This window comes from Eumetopias jubatus, unplaced genomic scaffold (genome assembly GCF_037043125.1).
Source record: "Eumetopias jubatus isolate StellerSeaLion01/CBP00866 unplaced genomic scaffold, mEumJub1_p1.0 scaffold_13, whole genome shotgun sequence".
NCBI lineage: Eukaryota > Metazoa > Chordata > Mammalia > Carnivora > Otariidae > Eumetopias > Eumetopias jubatus.
The window spans coordinates 75,308,199-75,326,285 of NW_028274819.1; the positions used below are offsets into that span (position 1 = coordinate 75,308,199).

The 18,087-nt window shown below is 44.3% G+C and overlaps 1 protein-coding gene across 1 annotated transcript in view; it reads left to right on the forward strand.

The window, feature by feature from the left end:
• Positions 1 to 6,228: 6,228 nt before the first annotated feature.
• Positions 6,229 to 18,087, forward strand: part of HEPHL1 (hephaestin like 1) — an 87,886-nt gene continuing 76,027 nt past the window's right edge. The window contains exon 1 of the mRNA XM_028119655.2: positions 6,229 to 6,398. Coding sequence (XP_027975456.1) covers positions 6,229 to 6,398 — 170 coding nt within the window. The remainder of the gene's footprint in view (positions 6,399 to 18,087) is intronic.

The window sequence follows — 18,087 nt, forward strand, 5'->3', positions numbered from 1 at the left end:
CTTGCTAGAATATGAACTAATTGAGGCCAGGGATGATGCATGTCTCATTCCCAGTTGACTAGAACAGTTAACAAGGTAGATGCTCAACAAATATTTTCTAATGGTTAAATGAATGATTTTATCACTGGATTTCTGTTTGGTAGACTAATTGCCCATGTGCATTCTATATTCTGCTCCTTTTAAATTCTTAGGTCCTGTTTATGTTTGAAGGAACTTCTTGTGTATTGCTAATGTTTCTTTCTTTGAAATGGTCTGCTGCCCTTGCCTTGCCTCTCCGTTCAGTCCAGTCCCACTAACATCTCTCAAGTTTGGTGGTCTGGGGTGCAGGTTTCTGAGACATGCAGACTGGGGAGGGTCGAATCCTGGCTCTACTATTGTCTACTTGTGTGACCTTGGGCAAGTTATTTACCTTACCAAACCTTAGTTTCTCTGTCTGAAATACAAGGACAAAAACATCTACTTCATAGAGTATTATGGTATGATACATCTTACTCCTCGTAAGTGGGCACACTGCCTGACGTGCTGTAAAAGCTACAGCTGTTAATACTGCTTTTTGCTCAGTGCCTAATGCTAACCATTCATCTGTGTTAACCACTGACAGTACAGAGATGAACAAGATGCCTTTTAAATCTCCCAATCCAGACAGAAGTGGCCTGAGCACCAGACCTGGGTGTGAGGGTGAGGCAGGACTGGTTCTCAGGCCTCGGAGCTTGGAGCAGAGGCATGAGTGAAAGATGGAACTGTGGGAGGTGGGAAGTCAAAACCCCAACCCTAAAAGGTGAGTCAATGGTCCTAAAAGGATGGGCGGGCTGAGACTCTCAGAAGAGAGTGTAGAGACAATGGGCCCAGGGGTGGCAAGTGGAGGCTGGAGTAGTCCCGGAGTTGCAGGTTCTTTTAATGAAGCTTTGAGACCTCAGGTGTAGTGTGAGAGAGGTGTTAAGGGCTGGCCAGACAGTGTTGTCAAGGACTTTAGAGTTTAGTAAAGAAAACTGTTGTGTAAGCAAACAATATTATAAACGGGGGTAAGTGTGCATGCAGAGTCTAGAGGAAGCATGGAGGAGGGAGTGATTACTGCCAGGGCATGGGAGGGAAGGTGTGGTGGGTGTGGCAGGAACTAAGGAAGGCTTCAGAGGGGAATAGCCTAGGAGGATTTTAGAGGATGAGAAAGAATTTAGTGGGGGTGAGGGATGGAGTAGGTGGAGGGTTGGGACCTAAAATGAAGGAATGAAGCAGAATAGTATGTTTGGGTGTTTTCAAGGCTCTGTCATGATTAAGGCTTTATCTGGACTGTCAGGGTTGCATGGACTAGGCAGGAGAGGTATTTTGGGATCCTCTTCAAATGGACAGGTTAGGCTCATGTTTCTTTACTGAGAGCAGGTCCCACTTGGGATGAAGCAGGCCCCCATGATCCCTGAGGCACCCCCTCTCCTGTTCTCCTCAGTCTGGGTGGGCTGGGTAGGAATATTGGCTTTGGAGTCTCACAGAACTATGCCATTTATCAGTTGTGGGGCACTGAGAAAAGCATCTCACCTTTATAAACTTAGAGTTTCCCCATCTGTAAAACAGGGATAAAAAGTGGTGCACACTTGACAGGGCTGTTGTAATAATCAAATGAGATAATACGCATAAAGGGCTTAGTATTGAAACCACTACATAACATGCACTTGGTACAGAATGGTAAGCATCATTCATTCACACATGCATTGGTTCACCATTTAACATCAGACATGGGGAACACAGGTATGAACAAGGTCCAGTCCCTGCCCATAAGAAGCCTGTGCTGAGTATTTGTGTGGGAGTGAAGACAAATAAACAGGTGATTACCACACGTATGATGTGTGCTGTGGTGAAGGTGCCCACAGAGTGTTGACGGGAGCACAGATGAAGGGCACACTGGTTGCCATGATGATGATGATCATCATCAGAGCATGGATGAAATGTTGAGGAGACATCCCATTACCCAGGAGTCAGATCAAGACCAACCTTGAAAGTCAAGTCACAGATGTTAGCCTTAACCTGAAGGCCATGGGAGCAACTGCAAAATCTGAAGCAGTGGAGGGACTTGGCACCATCTGCATTCGAGAAGGTCACTCTGGGCCCAGGTAGAATAGTTAGGAAGCTGTAGAATTCCAGGTGAGAAAGAATGAGTACCATCAAGGAACTGAGGGTCCTAATGAGGCCCAAGAGCCTCATTACTGTAGCAGGGGAGTAAGAAGGCCAGACTGATGGGAATTTTCAATCAGAGTCTAGGATATGAAGAATCACTTAAGGAATATTTAATGTATCTCCTAAAATGCAAAAGTCTACAGAATGGGATAGCCAACTTCATCATTCACACTGTGTTATTAAAAATGACACCTCAACCAAGGCTAGCTAGAATACTATTTCTCCGAATTGGTGTCTCCCACAAAAAGTTTTGTTGTTTGAATATCCTGTACTATGTTTCAGAGAACTATAGTTTGATCCAAGGTTATCTTTCTCTTCTGTCAATGCATGACCTCAAATTTACCGTGTCTCCAACATGGTGAGTGTATTGAGGAAATAATGGACTGGCCATCTCAAAATGCTGGGTTTCTCTGCTTTATTTGTGTCTGAATTGTGTCCAAGGGAGCTGAAAAGATTCATTAACATTAACACTCACAGATTTCCTCAGCAAATGCTAGATACTGTCAATCACATCTTGTACTTTACTGTGGGTTCTCAGAAGTGAGCATCATAGGAACACAGCATTCACTTATACCAGTTTCTTTTCTTTTCTTTAGCTCTTATGTAATTTAGATGCTTGCTGAGCATCTTTATGGTCGAGGGTAAGGAAGAATTTCAGAGTGTTTTCCAGACACTATTTCATTGTTTTCAGTCAACTCTTTCGCCCCCCAGTAACTATACTCTTGGCTTCAGACTGGTTAAATGCACTGATCTGCTCTAGCAACTCTGAATCTCCATGCTTCTTCTATCCTCCTGTAAGCCTAGGTTTGAATCAGAAGTTAGGTGATGCCTTCCTCAGGGACTCAGTTATATGCATTCAGTATCCTGGGTAGGAAAGTTAACTCTTGTGTTTTGGATCTGTGCCATTTTTATCTGTTTCTTCTGTCTAAAAAAATTGGGGTGGAATATATCCTAATGAAGTTTTTGATACTACATTGAGCCTGTTTGACCTAAAATAATCTGCTTCTCCAGGGTACAAACACAAAGCTATTTGGCCCAAGACATATCCAGATTCCAAGAACTCCTGAAGCCCTGCTTCTTCTGAGGCCAAGTTCAGGTTCACCCTGTGAGTCCTTCCTCTGTAGTAGCTGTTAAAGTGACAAGCTCACACAAAGCACTTCCAAACGTTTATTGAAGAGTAGATTTCAGTTAAAGGGAAATGTGCTATGGTAATTACTCTATAAGTGTCTTGACATAAAAACAAATCAATAAATCAAAGGTGTTAAGAGCCTGGTTGTGAAACAGAATACTCAGCATGTATTTTATTAGGTAAGATAGATGATAATTCAAAACTTATGCTACAGAACATCTATAAAGTATAATGTAAAGGAAAAGAACTCTTTACTTGAGGCTGGTGAGAGTCTGGATGGGACTTCAGGAAAGAGAGCAGAAGATTGGAAATGCCAGTGTTCATCACAGAGATTGAGGGAGTCTCAGAGGGTGTGAGTGGGGAAGAATTAATTTAACATTTATTGCTCACCTACGCTGTGCTGGGGGCCCATGGTAGGCACTTTGTAGACATCTTTTTAAATCTTTTTTTAACATAGACTTCATTTTTTAGAATGGTGGTAGGCAATATTGAGCAGAAGGTACAGAATTTTCCCACACACTCCCTGCCCCCACACATGCTTAGCCTTCCCTAATCATCATCCCCCCCATCCCCCACCATCATGGTATAGTTGTTACAACTGATGAGCTTACACTGACGCATCATCACCCAAAGTCCATAGTTTGCGTTAGGGTTCACTTATGGTGTTGTACATTCTATGGCTTTGGACAAATATAAAATGATGCATATCTATCATTATAGTGTCATACAAAGTAGTTTCACTGCCCTAAAAATCCTCTGTGCTCTGCCTATTCACCCCTGCCTCCTCACTAACCTCTCATAACCCCTGATCTTTTTTTTTTTTATACCCATAGTTTTGTCTTTTCCAGCAATTCATCTTGTTGGAATCATACAACACGTAGATTTTCAGACTGGCTTCTTTCACTTAGTACTATGTGTTTAAGTTTCCTCCATACATTTTCATTGATTGCTAGCTCATTTCCTTTTAATGCTGAATAATATTCCATTGTTTGGTTGTACCATAATTTATTTACTCACTAACCTACTGAAGGACATTTTGGTTGCTTCCAAGTTTAACATTCATGTGCAGGTTTTTGTCTGGATGTAAGTTTTCAAGTCATTTAGGTAAATACCTAAGAGCATAATTGCTGTATCATGTGGTAAGAGTATTTTTTTTAGTTTTATTGAAGTATAATCGACAAATAAAATTGTAAGATATGTAATGTGTGCCATATGTTTAGGTTTAAAAAATCCTTTTGAATTTACTGAGATTTGTTTAGTGACCTAACATGTAATCAATTCTGGAGAATGTTCCATTTATATGTTTAGTTTTGTAAGAAACTGCCAAGCTATCTTCCCAGAGTGGCTATATCATTTTGTATACCTGACCAGCAATGAATGAGTATTGCTGTTGCTTCACAGTCAGCATTCTGGTGTAGTCAGTCTTCCAGACTTTGGCCATTGTGTAGTGGTATCTTGCTGTTTTAATTTGCATTTCCCTGATGACATATGATGTGGAGCATCTTTTCATGTGCTTATTTTCCATCTGTATATCTTTTTGAGGAGATGTCTATTAAGGTCTTTTGCTCATTTTTTAATCAGGCTGTTTGTTTTCTTATTGTTGAGTTTTGAAAGTTCTTTGTATATTTTGGATAATAATCCTTCATCAGATCTGTCTTTTGCAAACGTATTTCCCAGTCTGTACTTTCTGTTCTCATTCACTTCACAGCATCTTTCATAGAGCAGGAATTCTTAATTTTGAGCCAGCTTAGCAGTTATTTCTTTCATGGATTGTGTCTTTGATGTTGTATTAAAAAAGTCATCAGCAAACCCAAGGTCATCTATATTTGCTCCTGTGTGATCCTTTAAATCTCCTTGACAATCCCTCCATCCCTATTTTACAGAGCCGGGCTTAGAGAGGGTGAGTGATTCTTCAATGCCACTAAATTAGTAAGTGGTGGGACTGGATTCGAACACAGGTCTGTCCAACCTCAAAGCCAAGCCAGGAGGCTCTCTCCTTACTCTATGGCGGCTGCCTCAGAGCCACTCTCAATGGGTATCAGATTGGTTCTCGTCCAAGGTGGGCTGAGGTCTCTGTCCACACTGAGATTCTAGGTCACAGATTAGAGCACAGAGAAAAACGGGTACTCCTTTTACCTTTTTGACTCAAAGAACTGCTAGTGAATTTTATCTTCCTGTGCCTGAAGGGTACTCCTCCCGTGTCATTGTCATTCATCCTTACAAAGGTAGCTCACTGAGGGTGATGACCTCTAGAATTTGGGCTGAAGTGGGTGACTGATCTCCTCATTTTTGCTGGTAGGATTTGAGAGAATTTGGGGGAGATGGTGCATGTCCAAATGGAGAATTAGTGAGGTTTTACAATGTTGTTACAAACTTTATGATGTGAGTTGATTGTTTCATGTAGCCTCATAAAACAAGTCAGAGATGGCGGAGGGTGATTACATCACTCCCCCTGCCCTCCCAACAGAGATGAAGCCTTCTTTAGCGCACGAGAGCTTTCCTGATGCCCCACTCAGGCCAGCCCAGTTTTCAGATTTTAATATGTTCCTGTAATAGGTGTGGAGAAAAAATGAGGAAGAAGGGAGGAAACCCATCGGCCCAACTTGTTGCACTGCCATTCCTGGCAAAGATGAATGACTAATGTCACAGCAGAGCACCAAAACTTACAGAAACAGGCCTGCTTGGCTTGGGTAGTAAATAAATAAGCCCATTACACCTTTCTTGGATGGCAGGCCAAAGTTTTGTCGTCATAGCAACTCCCCGCATCGTTTGCTCTGCTTACACAGGTTATCAGCCTCTGTCCCAACCCCAAGCTACCTAAGGAGGAGGAGCCGGGTCTTGTTCATTCCTTATTTATAATTAGCTTCGAGTGAGGGGGAGGGACAGGCAGGGTTGCCTCCTCTGCAGGCTGCTTGCCTGAGTTACATCCACAAATGCCTCGGAAGCAGCAGGCTGACTGCATCGTTCTCTTCACATTCCTGGGTCTGTCTGGGCTGGTTGGTGCAGTGACCAGAACATACCACATTGGGATTGTGGAAGAATACTGGAACTATGTACCCCAAGGGAAGAACGTTGTTACTGGAGGAAGCTTTTCAGAAGACAAGTGAGTAAAGTTGGGGTTCTCACAGACCCCCAGCTTCGCTTATTTTTTTTTTTTTGACTCTGCATGGAGAAGGCTATAGTCCTTGGGGTGTTATAGTGGGGGTGAGCTGATCTAAACCAAGTGGAGGGGTTTTGTGCGTGTTTGGAGAGCCCTCACAAGGGTGGGTATGTAATGTGGGAGAGATATTCTTGGCCCTGCATATTTCTTGAGCCTTGTCTGTGAAGTGCTATATACAAAACTAGGCGTTTTGAATAATGGCTTGTTCTATAGAAGTACAATTTTCACTGAGCACTACTAGGGACTTCCAGCGGGTTCTGGACTCAGTTTGTTAAAAAAATAATGGCAACCCTTGGAATGAGCATTTGAGAATTTTCCAAAATTCTTTACTGTTAAAGCACACTGTTTTCTTGGTTTTTATTTTTGGAATGAAACATCATTATTGGCGATAAGTATGCTATAAGTAGTTAAGTTTTGTTTTTGTTTTGCAATGTTTAAAAGAGGGGCAATTACAATAGATTTGGCTGGTATTTTAAGAGTATCCCCAAGTCCTCTTAGAAATGGCTTTTTCACTAGTGAGAGGTTTGTTTTAGGTCTGACTCATTCAATCTGAGGGCAATATTCTAGTTCCCGGGCCCATGACATAGCTGGGTGAGCTGGTGTTAGAATGTTGTATGTCTCTGATTTTTTATTTTTTGCAGAAAATAGCCCTTGCTCTCCCCTTCTTTCTCAGGGTCCAGTGTCTTATATCTCTTATTTGTTCCTTGAAGCTCCCTCTTAAGTCACTTCCCAGCTCCAGAAGCTATAATGCATACTTTCAATATTGTGGTTCTTAGAACATCTTTTGAGATGTTCTGGCAATCGCTGTTGGATATTCAGATACACTGGCTTCTTTCTGATAGGAAGAACCCAGTTCATTCAACATCCAAGTTCCGTTTTCGAAAGACGAAGTTAGTTGCTAAGATTCAGGAATACCATGGAGTCTTCCAACACGTCTTTAAGAGCCAGGTCCCCCTGCCCCGGGGGAAGACCAAAGATCTAGTTGGCTTAGACACACAGCTTCCGGGTTTTCTAATAATACAAAGATGGCATAGTCATGTTTGGTTAAAGAAGAATGAAATTCCTGCCAGCCAGGCTGCCAAGAAAGTCTTCCTTAAACTTTGTACCAGGAAACTTAATGTCCAGAGGGCTGTTTCCGAAGAAAGCTCTTGACTTCTTTCAATCTCATATGTGCTGACACATGTGCTCATTGGTTGTGGTAGTCTTTACTGTGATGAATGGATATGGGATTGAGAGGCTACCCTAACTGCCATTGGCCTTCCCTAAAATGGAGCTCTGCTGTCCTCATAAAGGGCTCAATAGAAAATAGTCATTGTGAGCAGCTATTAAACATGAAACTGTTCAAGATGTGTACGCTGAGTGTAGTGAGTGCAGTCTTTAAGCACAATGAAACGTTGGGCTGCCTTTCCACATGGTTGAGTAAAAAGCTTCAAAGTCTATCTTTCTCCTACAATGTCAGTGTAGCTGTTTGTGAGCATTTATTCTGAGCCCGGAGTTCCACCAGAGACTTTCAATTCATTATTAAACAATAATGTATTGTTTGGTATCATTTCCATTTTACAAACCAGGAACTGAGACCCCGAGGTTGAGTACTTGGAGTTTACAGAGTAAAGGCAGCACCAAAGTCACATTTTTTTGCCATGCAACCCGTTTCTTGGTAAAGGTGATCCTTTCCCACTGAATTAAACTCAGCTGTGATGGCAGCCAGGGATTCCAGTGAAAAGAACTTTCTAGAAAGCTCCAATTCTTACCAAAGGTAGGTTTAGTCCCACGGGTCACTCTTCCCAGAGAGATGTTAAAAATGATCACTGGAGTCAGTGGCCAAACCGGTTACCTGGGTTCATTAAAAAACCCAACATACTTTATTTTTTTATTTTTTATTTAAAAACCCAACATACTTTAAATACCCAAATGCTACAAAGCTCTTCCCGCAAAGTTGCGTGCAGGAAGAAGTTAGGGGCTCTCTGCTAATTATTTTAGCCAGAAGATGGTGCTTTGAAGAACATGCAATAAAGTACTTGAAAATAGTTATGGTGAAAAAGGAAAAAAAAAAAGAATGGGCATGCCTAACACACAGTTTGGTGTCAGCCTAGAGGAGGATGGTTTAACAGATGCTGTGATCCTGCTTGAGAGGACTCTTGCTTTTAGGCACATCTGGTGTTCTAGATGTCATGCCCACAGTGCCCAAGTCCCCAAGTGTTTCCTTCTAGTGTGTGAAGGGATGGTGTTTGTGCAGGGCTGCCTCCTGACTCTTAAAAGGGGAGCCTGGGTGACATGGCGCATAGTGGCTTTTATTAGCAATCATGTCCGGCAGTGCTACTGGTGTGAGGTGGCTCAGGGCAAGTCCCTAAGAAGGCACTTTTGTGGTGGGCTGCTGACTCTTGCTTGAAGAATACAGGACACATGTCATGATTCACGGGTGTCACAACTGCCACAGGTGTCCCAGTGAAGATGCCACAACTGTGGGACATATGGAGCTCAGTGTGTGTACTCTACTTTGTGCCATTTCCCCAGAGGCAAGGAGTCATCTTGGATAATGTGAACATGCCTCTCACTCGGCCTCCAGCACTTCTGAGGACAGTCTGCTGTTGAAGATATTCAGACCCAGACAAATGCCAGATATTTGGAGAGCCAGGTGCCTAGTATCCCACTAGGAGTGGGTAGAGCCTGAAATAGGAATCAGGAGACCTGACTTCTAGTCCTTGCTCCTCCCCCAACTTGCTGTGAAACATTGAACATCTCATATAATCTCTCTGACCATCAATTTCCTTAATTTGTATAACAAGGGAGTTGAAATATAATCCCTAAAGTCGCTTGGGAAGTGTAATTCCAAGGAATCAAAAATAATTTTTGAAACTGAATGAAAAACATCTTACCTGATTCTCCAGTTCTAGGAAGATTTTTACAATGGTGAGAGAGAGATGATTTGCAAATGTTCAGTCTAGGAGTCAGAGTTGGAGAAGATCTGAGTGGGAATATGTGACAAATTTTGAAGTATTCCATTTTTTCTTTGCTTATCCATTTTTTTCCTGTTCTTTAAGTGCTATCCCCAATTCTTTATGCAAAAAGCATTTGCCCACAACCCTGGCTTATTCTGATCTGTTTGCTTCCTCACCGTTCATGGAACTTGGTGTCTTCCTTAAGTCTTAGACACAGCATTTTCCTCTCCCCACATTGCTGTTGGGTGTCTGATGTATACTGGTCCCCTTGGCAGTTGAAAGATAAGCACCGTGAGGGCAGAGAGAGAGAGGCCCGGAGTATGTTTAATCACTCCCCACCCCCGCCCCGAGCTTTGACGATGACAATAATCCATGGAGGACTGAGCACAAGGCTATTCATTTGGAATCATTAAAAACTAATCACTTTGTCAATTTAATTATTCCAGTTGCTTAATCTTTGACTATGGGAATGGCAAAAATGAGGGGAACAGAATGGTGAGTGCCAAAGTTTCTGTGATGTAAAAAAGCTTGGAAACCAAAATTGGGCAATACCAAGAGCCCAGTAAATCCTGATTCACAAGGATGGGATAGGAAATAAATTGAGATCATTTTGCCAAGACTCCATAGCAGTCAGATGGTACAATTTAATTTTCCATCTTGGTACCTTTGTTTAATCATAGGTTTCAGAAATATAATTGAGACTGTAAGCATCAATATTTCCTAGAAAGCATAAAATTCAGGAGTTATATTCTATTTAGAAATATTTTATCCAGATAAATATATTTCTCCCTGCTCCCCATTGGGCCTAATGGGGACACCGGGCTCCTTTGATTTGCCTGGGGATGGTGTCAGCATTTGATCCATTCATGCCTGTCCTGTTCTGGCTCATAAAGTGTTTAATTAAGGTGTTCCTGTGCTTCAGTGGTAAAGCCAAGTCTTTAATGGAACCAGAGTGGGGTCACCTTATTTAAAGCTACAATTCTCACCAAAGACCTCATTAAGCAACCAACACACATGCAGGATTTTTCTTCCCAGTGAAATGTGGGGTTTTCATGGGTGTTAACTCACAGGCAGAACCACCCTTGGGCATGAATGAGGCCAACCACTGCACAAACCCCAAGTTTTAGGGTCTGTTAAGGAGTTTACTTAACCATATCACTGTGTCAGCCCAGTTGATGGTAAAGGATTTTGGGTACCCCCTTGAAGCAGGCCCTAGGATGTGCATAAGGGAGAGACCTATATATCTATCTGAAAGAAGAGCCAATTAATTGAAGGGAGGCATGTGGGGGAAGAGAGAGTCTTTTGTAAGCTTTGAAATAAAGGGCAGGTTATCATCTCATTTGGGTTTGATCTTAGAGTGTGACGTTCAGATTTCAACTTCTGTTGGATCAGCCCAAAAATCATGTGTTGGTTCTGAAACCATATGAATATCTTGGAGCTGCTCTTATTCCCTGTATCAGATAGTGATTGATTTGGGCTGCCAGTGGAGAGCAGAATAGAGTGGCTTAAACAAATTAAGCTTCTGTATTCTCTTATAAAACAATCCCAGAGGGTGCCTGGGTGGCTCAGTCGTTAAACATCTGCCTTCGGCTCAGGTCATGATCCCAGGGTCCTGGGATCGAGTCCCGCATCGGGCTCCCTCCTTGGGGGGGAAGCCCGCTTCTCCCTCTCCCACTCCCACTGCTTGTGTTCCTGCTTTTGCTATCTCTGTCTCTGTCAAATAAATAAATAAAATCTTTAAAAAAATTCCCAGAGGTGGGCAGTCCAAGGGTAGTGAGACAGGTGGTATGATAGGATTTGGGGGGCCTTCTATATTTTTGACCCATGATCCTTAGCATGTGACTTCACTCCTCAAGGAAGTTCATGGTCACAGTATGGCTGCTGGAGCTCCAGCCCTCATATCTATGTTCCAGGAAGAAAAGAGGAAGGGAAAAGGTAGAAAGGGTCCAATTCCTGCTGCATTAGCCCATTAGCCCTTTAAAAAGCTCTCATGGAAACCCCACACAACCAATTCTATGTACATCTCACTGGATACTCTAAGCCATAAAGCGGCGGGGGGTGGGGGGCGGTTGGAAATATAGTTTTTTGTTTTGTGATTTGTTTCTGAGTAAGAGCAGGATTTGATTCTGTTACTAAGAAAGACAGGAACATGAATATTTCAAGGTAGCGGGCAGTCCCTGCCACATTCCCCTACCTCAGTTCTCCCTGTTTCTCATCCTTCACAAACACCCTTTAGTCCCCCTCTTCCTTTTCCCACCTCCAGATCGTGGGGTCCCAAGGCCTGGTTAGTGGCATCTGAGAGAACTCACAGACAGTATAACAGCTAACTGTCCCTGCATCCTCACCCTGTTCCAGGAATTGTCATAAAGGTTTTCCATGCCAAGCAGGGGGGTGACAGAGGTCCTGTCCCTGGTCAGGGGGGCCAGGAGGTCCAAGGTGGGTTTCCCTAGCCAAGTGTAGCCAAGCAGTGGTCTAACAGAGATGCTAAGGCAGCCTGGCTTGCTGGGGAAGCGTGGGGGCTCTCGCATCAACTGACAAGCTTACGATTCTTGTTCTACCAACTGAGTAAGTAATTGAATCTCTCTTTGCCTCAAAATGCTCATCAGTAAAATGAGGATAATGATAGTACTTGCTTTGGGGGTACAGGAGTTTCCTGTGGCTTCCGGAACAAATGACCACAAACTGGGGAGCTTAAAACAACAGAAATTTATTCTCTCCCCGTTCTGGAGGCAGAAGTCTGAAATGAAGATGTCAGCAGGGCCACACTCCCTCTGGAGGCTTTCAGGGGCAATCTGTTTGCTGATTCTTCCAGCTTCTGGTAGACGCTGCTGGCAATCCTTGGTTGTGGTGGCATCACTCTGGCATCTGCCTGCATTTTCCTATCACCTTCTCTATGTGTGTCTGATCTTTCTCCTCATCTCAAAATCCTTAACTTAATCACATCTGCAGACTCTTTTTCCAAATAAGGGGATTAGGACTGGGACTTAGGATTAGGAGGCTCAGATGAGACAGGATCTGTAAATGTGCTCAGATGCGACGCCTGGCACCGGGTTAACATCTTAACACGCCAGAGATGTTAGTCATCATGATAGCTCGCCTATCTCAAGGGGTCTCTGAAGAGCAGGAGCTCTGTGGGAAACAGACCACAAATGGTCATATTTCCCTCTTTCTAATTAGAGCTTTGCCATAACTCCCACTGACTGAGCACCCCCTCTCCCAGACGCTGTGCATGGGGCTCCACATCATCTCATTTATTCCTCATGATGGCTCTGTCGCAGTCACTGGTTTTCAACCAAGGAAACTAGAGTTCAGAGAAGTTACTTCTGCGAGATCTCACAGCATTAAGTAGGGAAGCTGGGATTCAAGTTCATTCTCTTTTCTCTTTACCGCATACATTTGTTTTTAAGCCACCTGTGTGGGCTCTGAGGGGCTTTCTGTGGACATGAAGTGGGAGAAGGAAGAACTCAAGACTTGAGTGGTGCCAGGGGAACCAGGGCGAGAGACTGTGTAGAGGAACGCATCACTTGGATGGCTCAAAATGTATTAATCTAATTAGGGAGGGCGTGACTACGTCCAAGTACAACATGTAATCACCATCTCCACCCTCCTTTTTGCCAAGTAGCCCTTGCCCCAATCTAGTCCTGTTTTCTCAGTGTCCCTTCTCAAGCTCAGGCAACAACGTTGTTCGTCCTTCTGGTGACCATGACGGTCTCACACGTTTGCTCTGACCACACCCTCTGCTGCTGCTTGCCTTCACCCCAGCTTCCTTTCCCATACTCAGACCTGCAGGATCCATATGGTGCAGGTGCCGCTTAATGTAGAAAACCAGCTTCTGCTATTTACTCTCTAGGGTGTGGGTTTTGTCTTCCCAGCCAGATGGTAAATCTCTTGAGTGCAGGGACTGACATTCATACATCTTGGCCCCAGTTTCTAGTTTAATGTCCCATATAGTGTAGAGGGTTAACAATTGCTCAGTGGTTGAAGGGATGGGGAAAAAATCTGACTGAAAGATCCAGGTTGTGGGGGACAGTGGTGCTGGTGAGGTACACACCCCTTGTAGCTACCAGCTCCTTGGAATCTGACTTGGAAGACCATCTCTGCTCTGGTTAGATGATTCTCCTGGGCAGGTTCCTTCTAACAAGGTTAATCTCACCTGCTCTTAGAAGGCATCTTCCTTCATGGTGTTGCCCTTGGCCTTGGCAACGTAAATGTTCTACGTCCCCATTCTGTCTTTAAAGCAGTTGCTCATGTGGAACTTTTCAGCCCAACTAGATATTTTCACAGCATAAAATAGACACCTCCTCAGTTTGAGTCAAAATGTGAGAATGTTGGTTGGGAATGAGCCTGAGGGGTAATGAATGCTAGGTGCCTCACAGTGGGGCCATCCTGTGGCTACACTATAAATAACATAAAGCCCACCACCACAGGCATTCCACTGAGTGCTCTCCAGCTATGTCAGAGGTTGCTTTCTGTGGATGCCTTCCTTGAAGTCACTCACTTGTTTTGTTTCTTGGGTAAGGGTTGCATCTTCCAGGACTCATAGGACATGGAGCTTCAGTCCCACTGTTACAAATGTATAATGTGTTCTTAGGAGTGATTTGCCGTGAAGACACTAAAGAGACTGATTTCTCTTACTTTCATCTGTCCCTATCTTTTCCACTTTGGATAGTTCCCATGGTTTAAACTGTTACTATGTTCTAGTTTCAAGTAGCTACTATGGTTTTTGTTTTGTACTGAGTACTTTAGAAAGGTGATTTTCCAATTTGTATATGCATTCAACATTGTGTTAGTTAGACCAGGTCAGGTTGTGCTATAGCAACAAACAACCCCCAGATCTCAGGGGCTTAACACCACAGAGGCATATTTCTTTCCCCTTGGGTTCATAGAGGACCACGTGACTCCAGGACAACTGTCCTCTTGGGACAACTAGTAAGCCAGGCTGCTGGATCACGATCTTCACTGGAGGCTTTCCCTGCAGCAGAGGATGTGAGGGGGGGTGCCTTGCAATGGTAACTAAATGTCCTGGCCCAGAAGTGACACATGTCACTTCCACTCACAGCCCACTTGCCAAAATCCCATGGCTCCATCTATCTGCAAAAGCTCTTTGCTCTCCCCTTCTGCTGGGAGTGAAGAATCAGCATGGGTAAGCACTGGACAGCTCTGCCGTAAGAATTGTTTGGCGAACTTAGGGAAAATATAGAGGCCACGCCAGAAAGTCTGATTCAGTTGCCCTGAAATGGGGCCTGGGGACCTAAATTTTTGGCAAATGCCCCAAATAACTCTGATCTAGTTGATACACGGGTGGGCATTGGGAAATATTGCTTTAGAAAACCTAATCCGCTCTCGGGGTGACTATTGGCTGTCTCTGTGATAGGACTGACACTCGTCCAGGAATGTGCAAAACAAGTCAATATATGTAATTCAGTGCTAAAATATGCGGCATATGTAGTGAGTGCTGTGGGAAGTCAACAAACATGTCCCCTCCTTCTGATATGCTCGCCTCTTGTTTGGGTGGCTCTGCCAGACAACTCGTTATGATAAGGAACTCTTGCTCAGCATGCATTTGCGTCCGTGTGTGTGCGCGCGTGCGCGCACGTGTCTACGCATGCTGGGAGCACAGAGTAGAGCAGTGCGGAGCGTCAGATGTCCATGTTTCCCTGCAGACCCCATTGGAATGACAGGGCCCTCCCTATGAATAACCTCATTCTAGCTTTTTACCCATCAGGCTGAGTCTAGAGAGGACACCAGTGATTCTGAATCTAATCCTTCCTCTGTCGTTACCTTAGTGGGTGGCCCGGCGTCAGCTATAAAGCCAGGTAACTCTGCCTACTCTGGGGCTAATTAGCCAGCCTGGGGATGACTCAGTTCTTCCTCTGCTTCTTCCTCCTTCTTCTCCTGAACAGCCTGTTCAATTAGGACTTGTATTCAACTGCTAGTTAACAGAAGCCTGAAAAAAACTGGCTCAAATTATTGTTCAGCTTATGCAAAAGAAAGTCAGAAGTTGGCAACCTTCAGGGGCCCAGATTCCTATGGCTTTCCACTTGACCATCCACTCATAGGGTATGACCCGTTTCCCCCTTCTCTCAAGATGGCTGCTGAAGCTCATCATCATATCTTCATTTCAGGCATGAATAAGGGGAAGAGCAAAAAACTACAAGGGTCTCTGCCAGTTGAGTCCAGAGAAGTACATCTCATTGGCTAGAAGTGCATCACATGACCATCCAAGCCTCAAGTGAGCCCCAATGTCAGGCATCCAGACTTTTTATCCCATTCCCTTGCACAGGGAAATGGAGGCTTCTGCCTCATGGAACGGAAGAGGGCCAACTCTTGCTCCTGGCCAGCCACCCGCAGGCTCAGTGGATACACAGAGGCAGAGGGCTGAGTGTGCACAAACCTGACTGTGCCCAAGTCCTCAGTCCTGACATCTGAGAGTGGACTCATTAAGCCAGAGGTTGAGCAGTGATTCTCTTCCCTCCAACTCAAGCTGCAGGCACTCTGCTCCCTCTCAGGGCAACAATGCCCCCGTGGAGGAGAACTCACCCAAACAACACACTTTTGGGGTGGTAGCTATGTTTTCAGAGGGAGAAGGCACACAAGAAGAGAAATTTGGCCCCTCAGTTGCCCCTCTTTTCTAAATAAAGTGTGAGCTTGTTTTTATTATGAAAGTAAATAAAAGATACATTCCCACGTATGGAAGAGGGTGAGTAAGCTCATTCTTTCTGGCTCCTGCCTGTGGCCTCAGTCCCATGGCCCAGAAGTTACACCTTTATGGTTTCCGTGGCCAGTTTCCAAATGTTTCCTTTGCATATACGTATATATGTGTATTGTTTAGAAAACACAGAAATGGATCACGCTTTACATGTGTGACCTGCAATTTGCTTTTTCCATGTAGTTTCTTGGTGATGGTGCCATATTGCCACCTATAGAACCCCCTCATTCTGTTGTGTGGCTATGGGGTAGGAAGGTGACAGAATTTCTTTATCCAGTCACCAGGTGAAGAACATTTTGGTCTTTCCCGGCTTTTGCTGCCAAAAATCATTGTTGTAATACTCCAACCCTTTTGTCAGGATTCCTGTCTTGTAAGTCCCATTATCTGGGTGCTGAATCTGGCAGGTCGGGGAGAAAGAGCTTTGCTGCCTCTGGGAGGACTAGCCCTGTGGTCCTGGCTCCTCTGAGGGGAGCTTCAGCCCATGGTTTTCCCCTTTTTCCTAGGAACCTCCTGCCTACTGACTCCACTCCAAGGGCAGGGCAGGGTTGACACATGTGGGTGGCTGGGCAGGCTAGTAATCTGGTGCCCTGGGAAAATAAATAATATTGGGGCTCCTTCAACTGATATTTGGAAAAAGACTTGTTCAGCTCTTATTTGGAGGCAAGGCTGAGTGCTGAGGAGAGAAGAAGGTGGCCTGGTGGTGGCAGTCCTCACTGTCCTCTTGGTCACAAGAAAGACCCACTCTATAGCTCACTGGAGCAATCCTTCTTGGAAGGGATTTCAGTGACTACTTGCACACATTCCCTGGGGTCTCCTCCTTCCACCTCCCAAACCCCATCTGAAGCAGGTGATTCTTTCCAACCATATATAATACTCACCCCCAGAGAAGTTCTGAAAGTTGCCATTTTCTCCACTGGAAACTGTCATTTCCAGTTAATTTTATCCCCCCAGCAATGCCATCCAACTTCCCAGTGATGTTGCAATAACCTTTAGAGCTGAGATCTAGCGGTTTGGCTAGATTTGGCTCAGCTGAGGACCCCTGGAAGTTCCTCTGCCTCCAAGGCCGAGGCCAGTGTCTTTAAAAGGGGCTTTATTGCTACAGGTTTGACCATGGCCTGTGACCATATTAGGTGGTCTGAAGTAGGCTGGATGCCCCAGCTGGTTAGAATGAGGAAGTAATGATGTTGTGAAGAAATCACTTTTCAATTTGATTTTAAAACCATGCTCTGTTCTGTTTAAATGCTTTTCTTTTTATTTTTGTCATTCTCTAAGCTTCTGTTTATAAATTACAAAAAGGGAAGGGGGCTGCAAACCCTGTTTTTTCAGCAGGTCCCTGGGGGCAAGAGAACAGTTTTTGGAAGACAGGTCCAGCAAACCAAATCTCATAAGGTCACAGGTTGGATTTCAGAGATGATCACTGGATATTTTCTGGTGTCCACAAACTCTGCCCTGGACCCAGATATCATCAGATATGATGCCTTATGTATTTTGGTTACAAAGGGGACCTGACAAATGAGCATGAGGTGCTCATCCCCTAACTATTGCTGCTACGGCAGAACAACCCAGTGTATGTTCTGCCGGTAGTGGTAATATCATGTCATCTAGGTGTAGAGAAGGCCATACCCAAAGACCCCAAAGCATCACATTAGCCGGCTGCCTGTGCAGAGCAAAAATAGCAGCTATGTACCAAGTATGCCTCCAACCCCATATCCACAGTAGAGGTCCCAAGTGGTTCCTTCTTCTCCCTGACTGAACTCAAACTTGACTTTATTTTTGTCTAAGCAGTCACTACCAAACAGTCCGATCTGGTGCGCAAGTTAAAACCTATTTGCCATCCCGGGCCTGGAGAATATTCAAAGTCGAGTATGGCAACATACGCTTTTCTGCAAATACAGTTTGCAAAATTATCCCAGCTTTAACTTGCCAATCTGGGGGCAAATCCAAGGCTTTTCTTTTTCTTTATTCCAAAGCCACTAAGCACCAA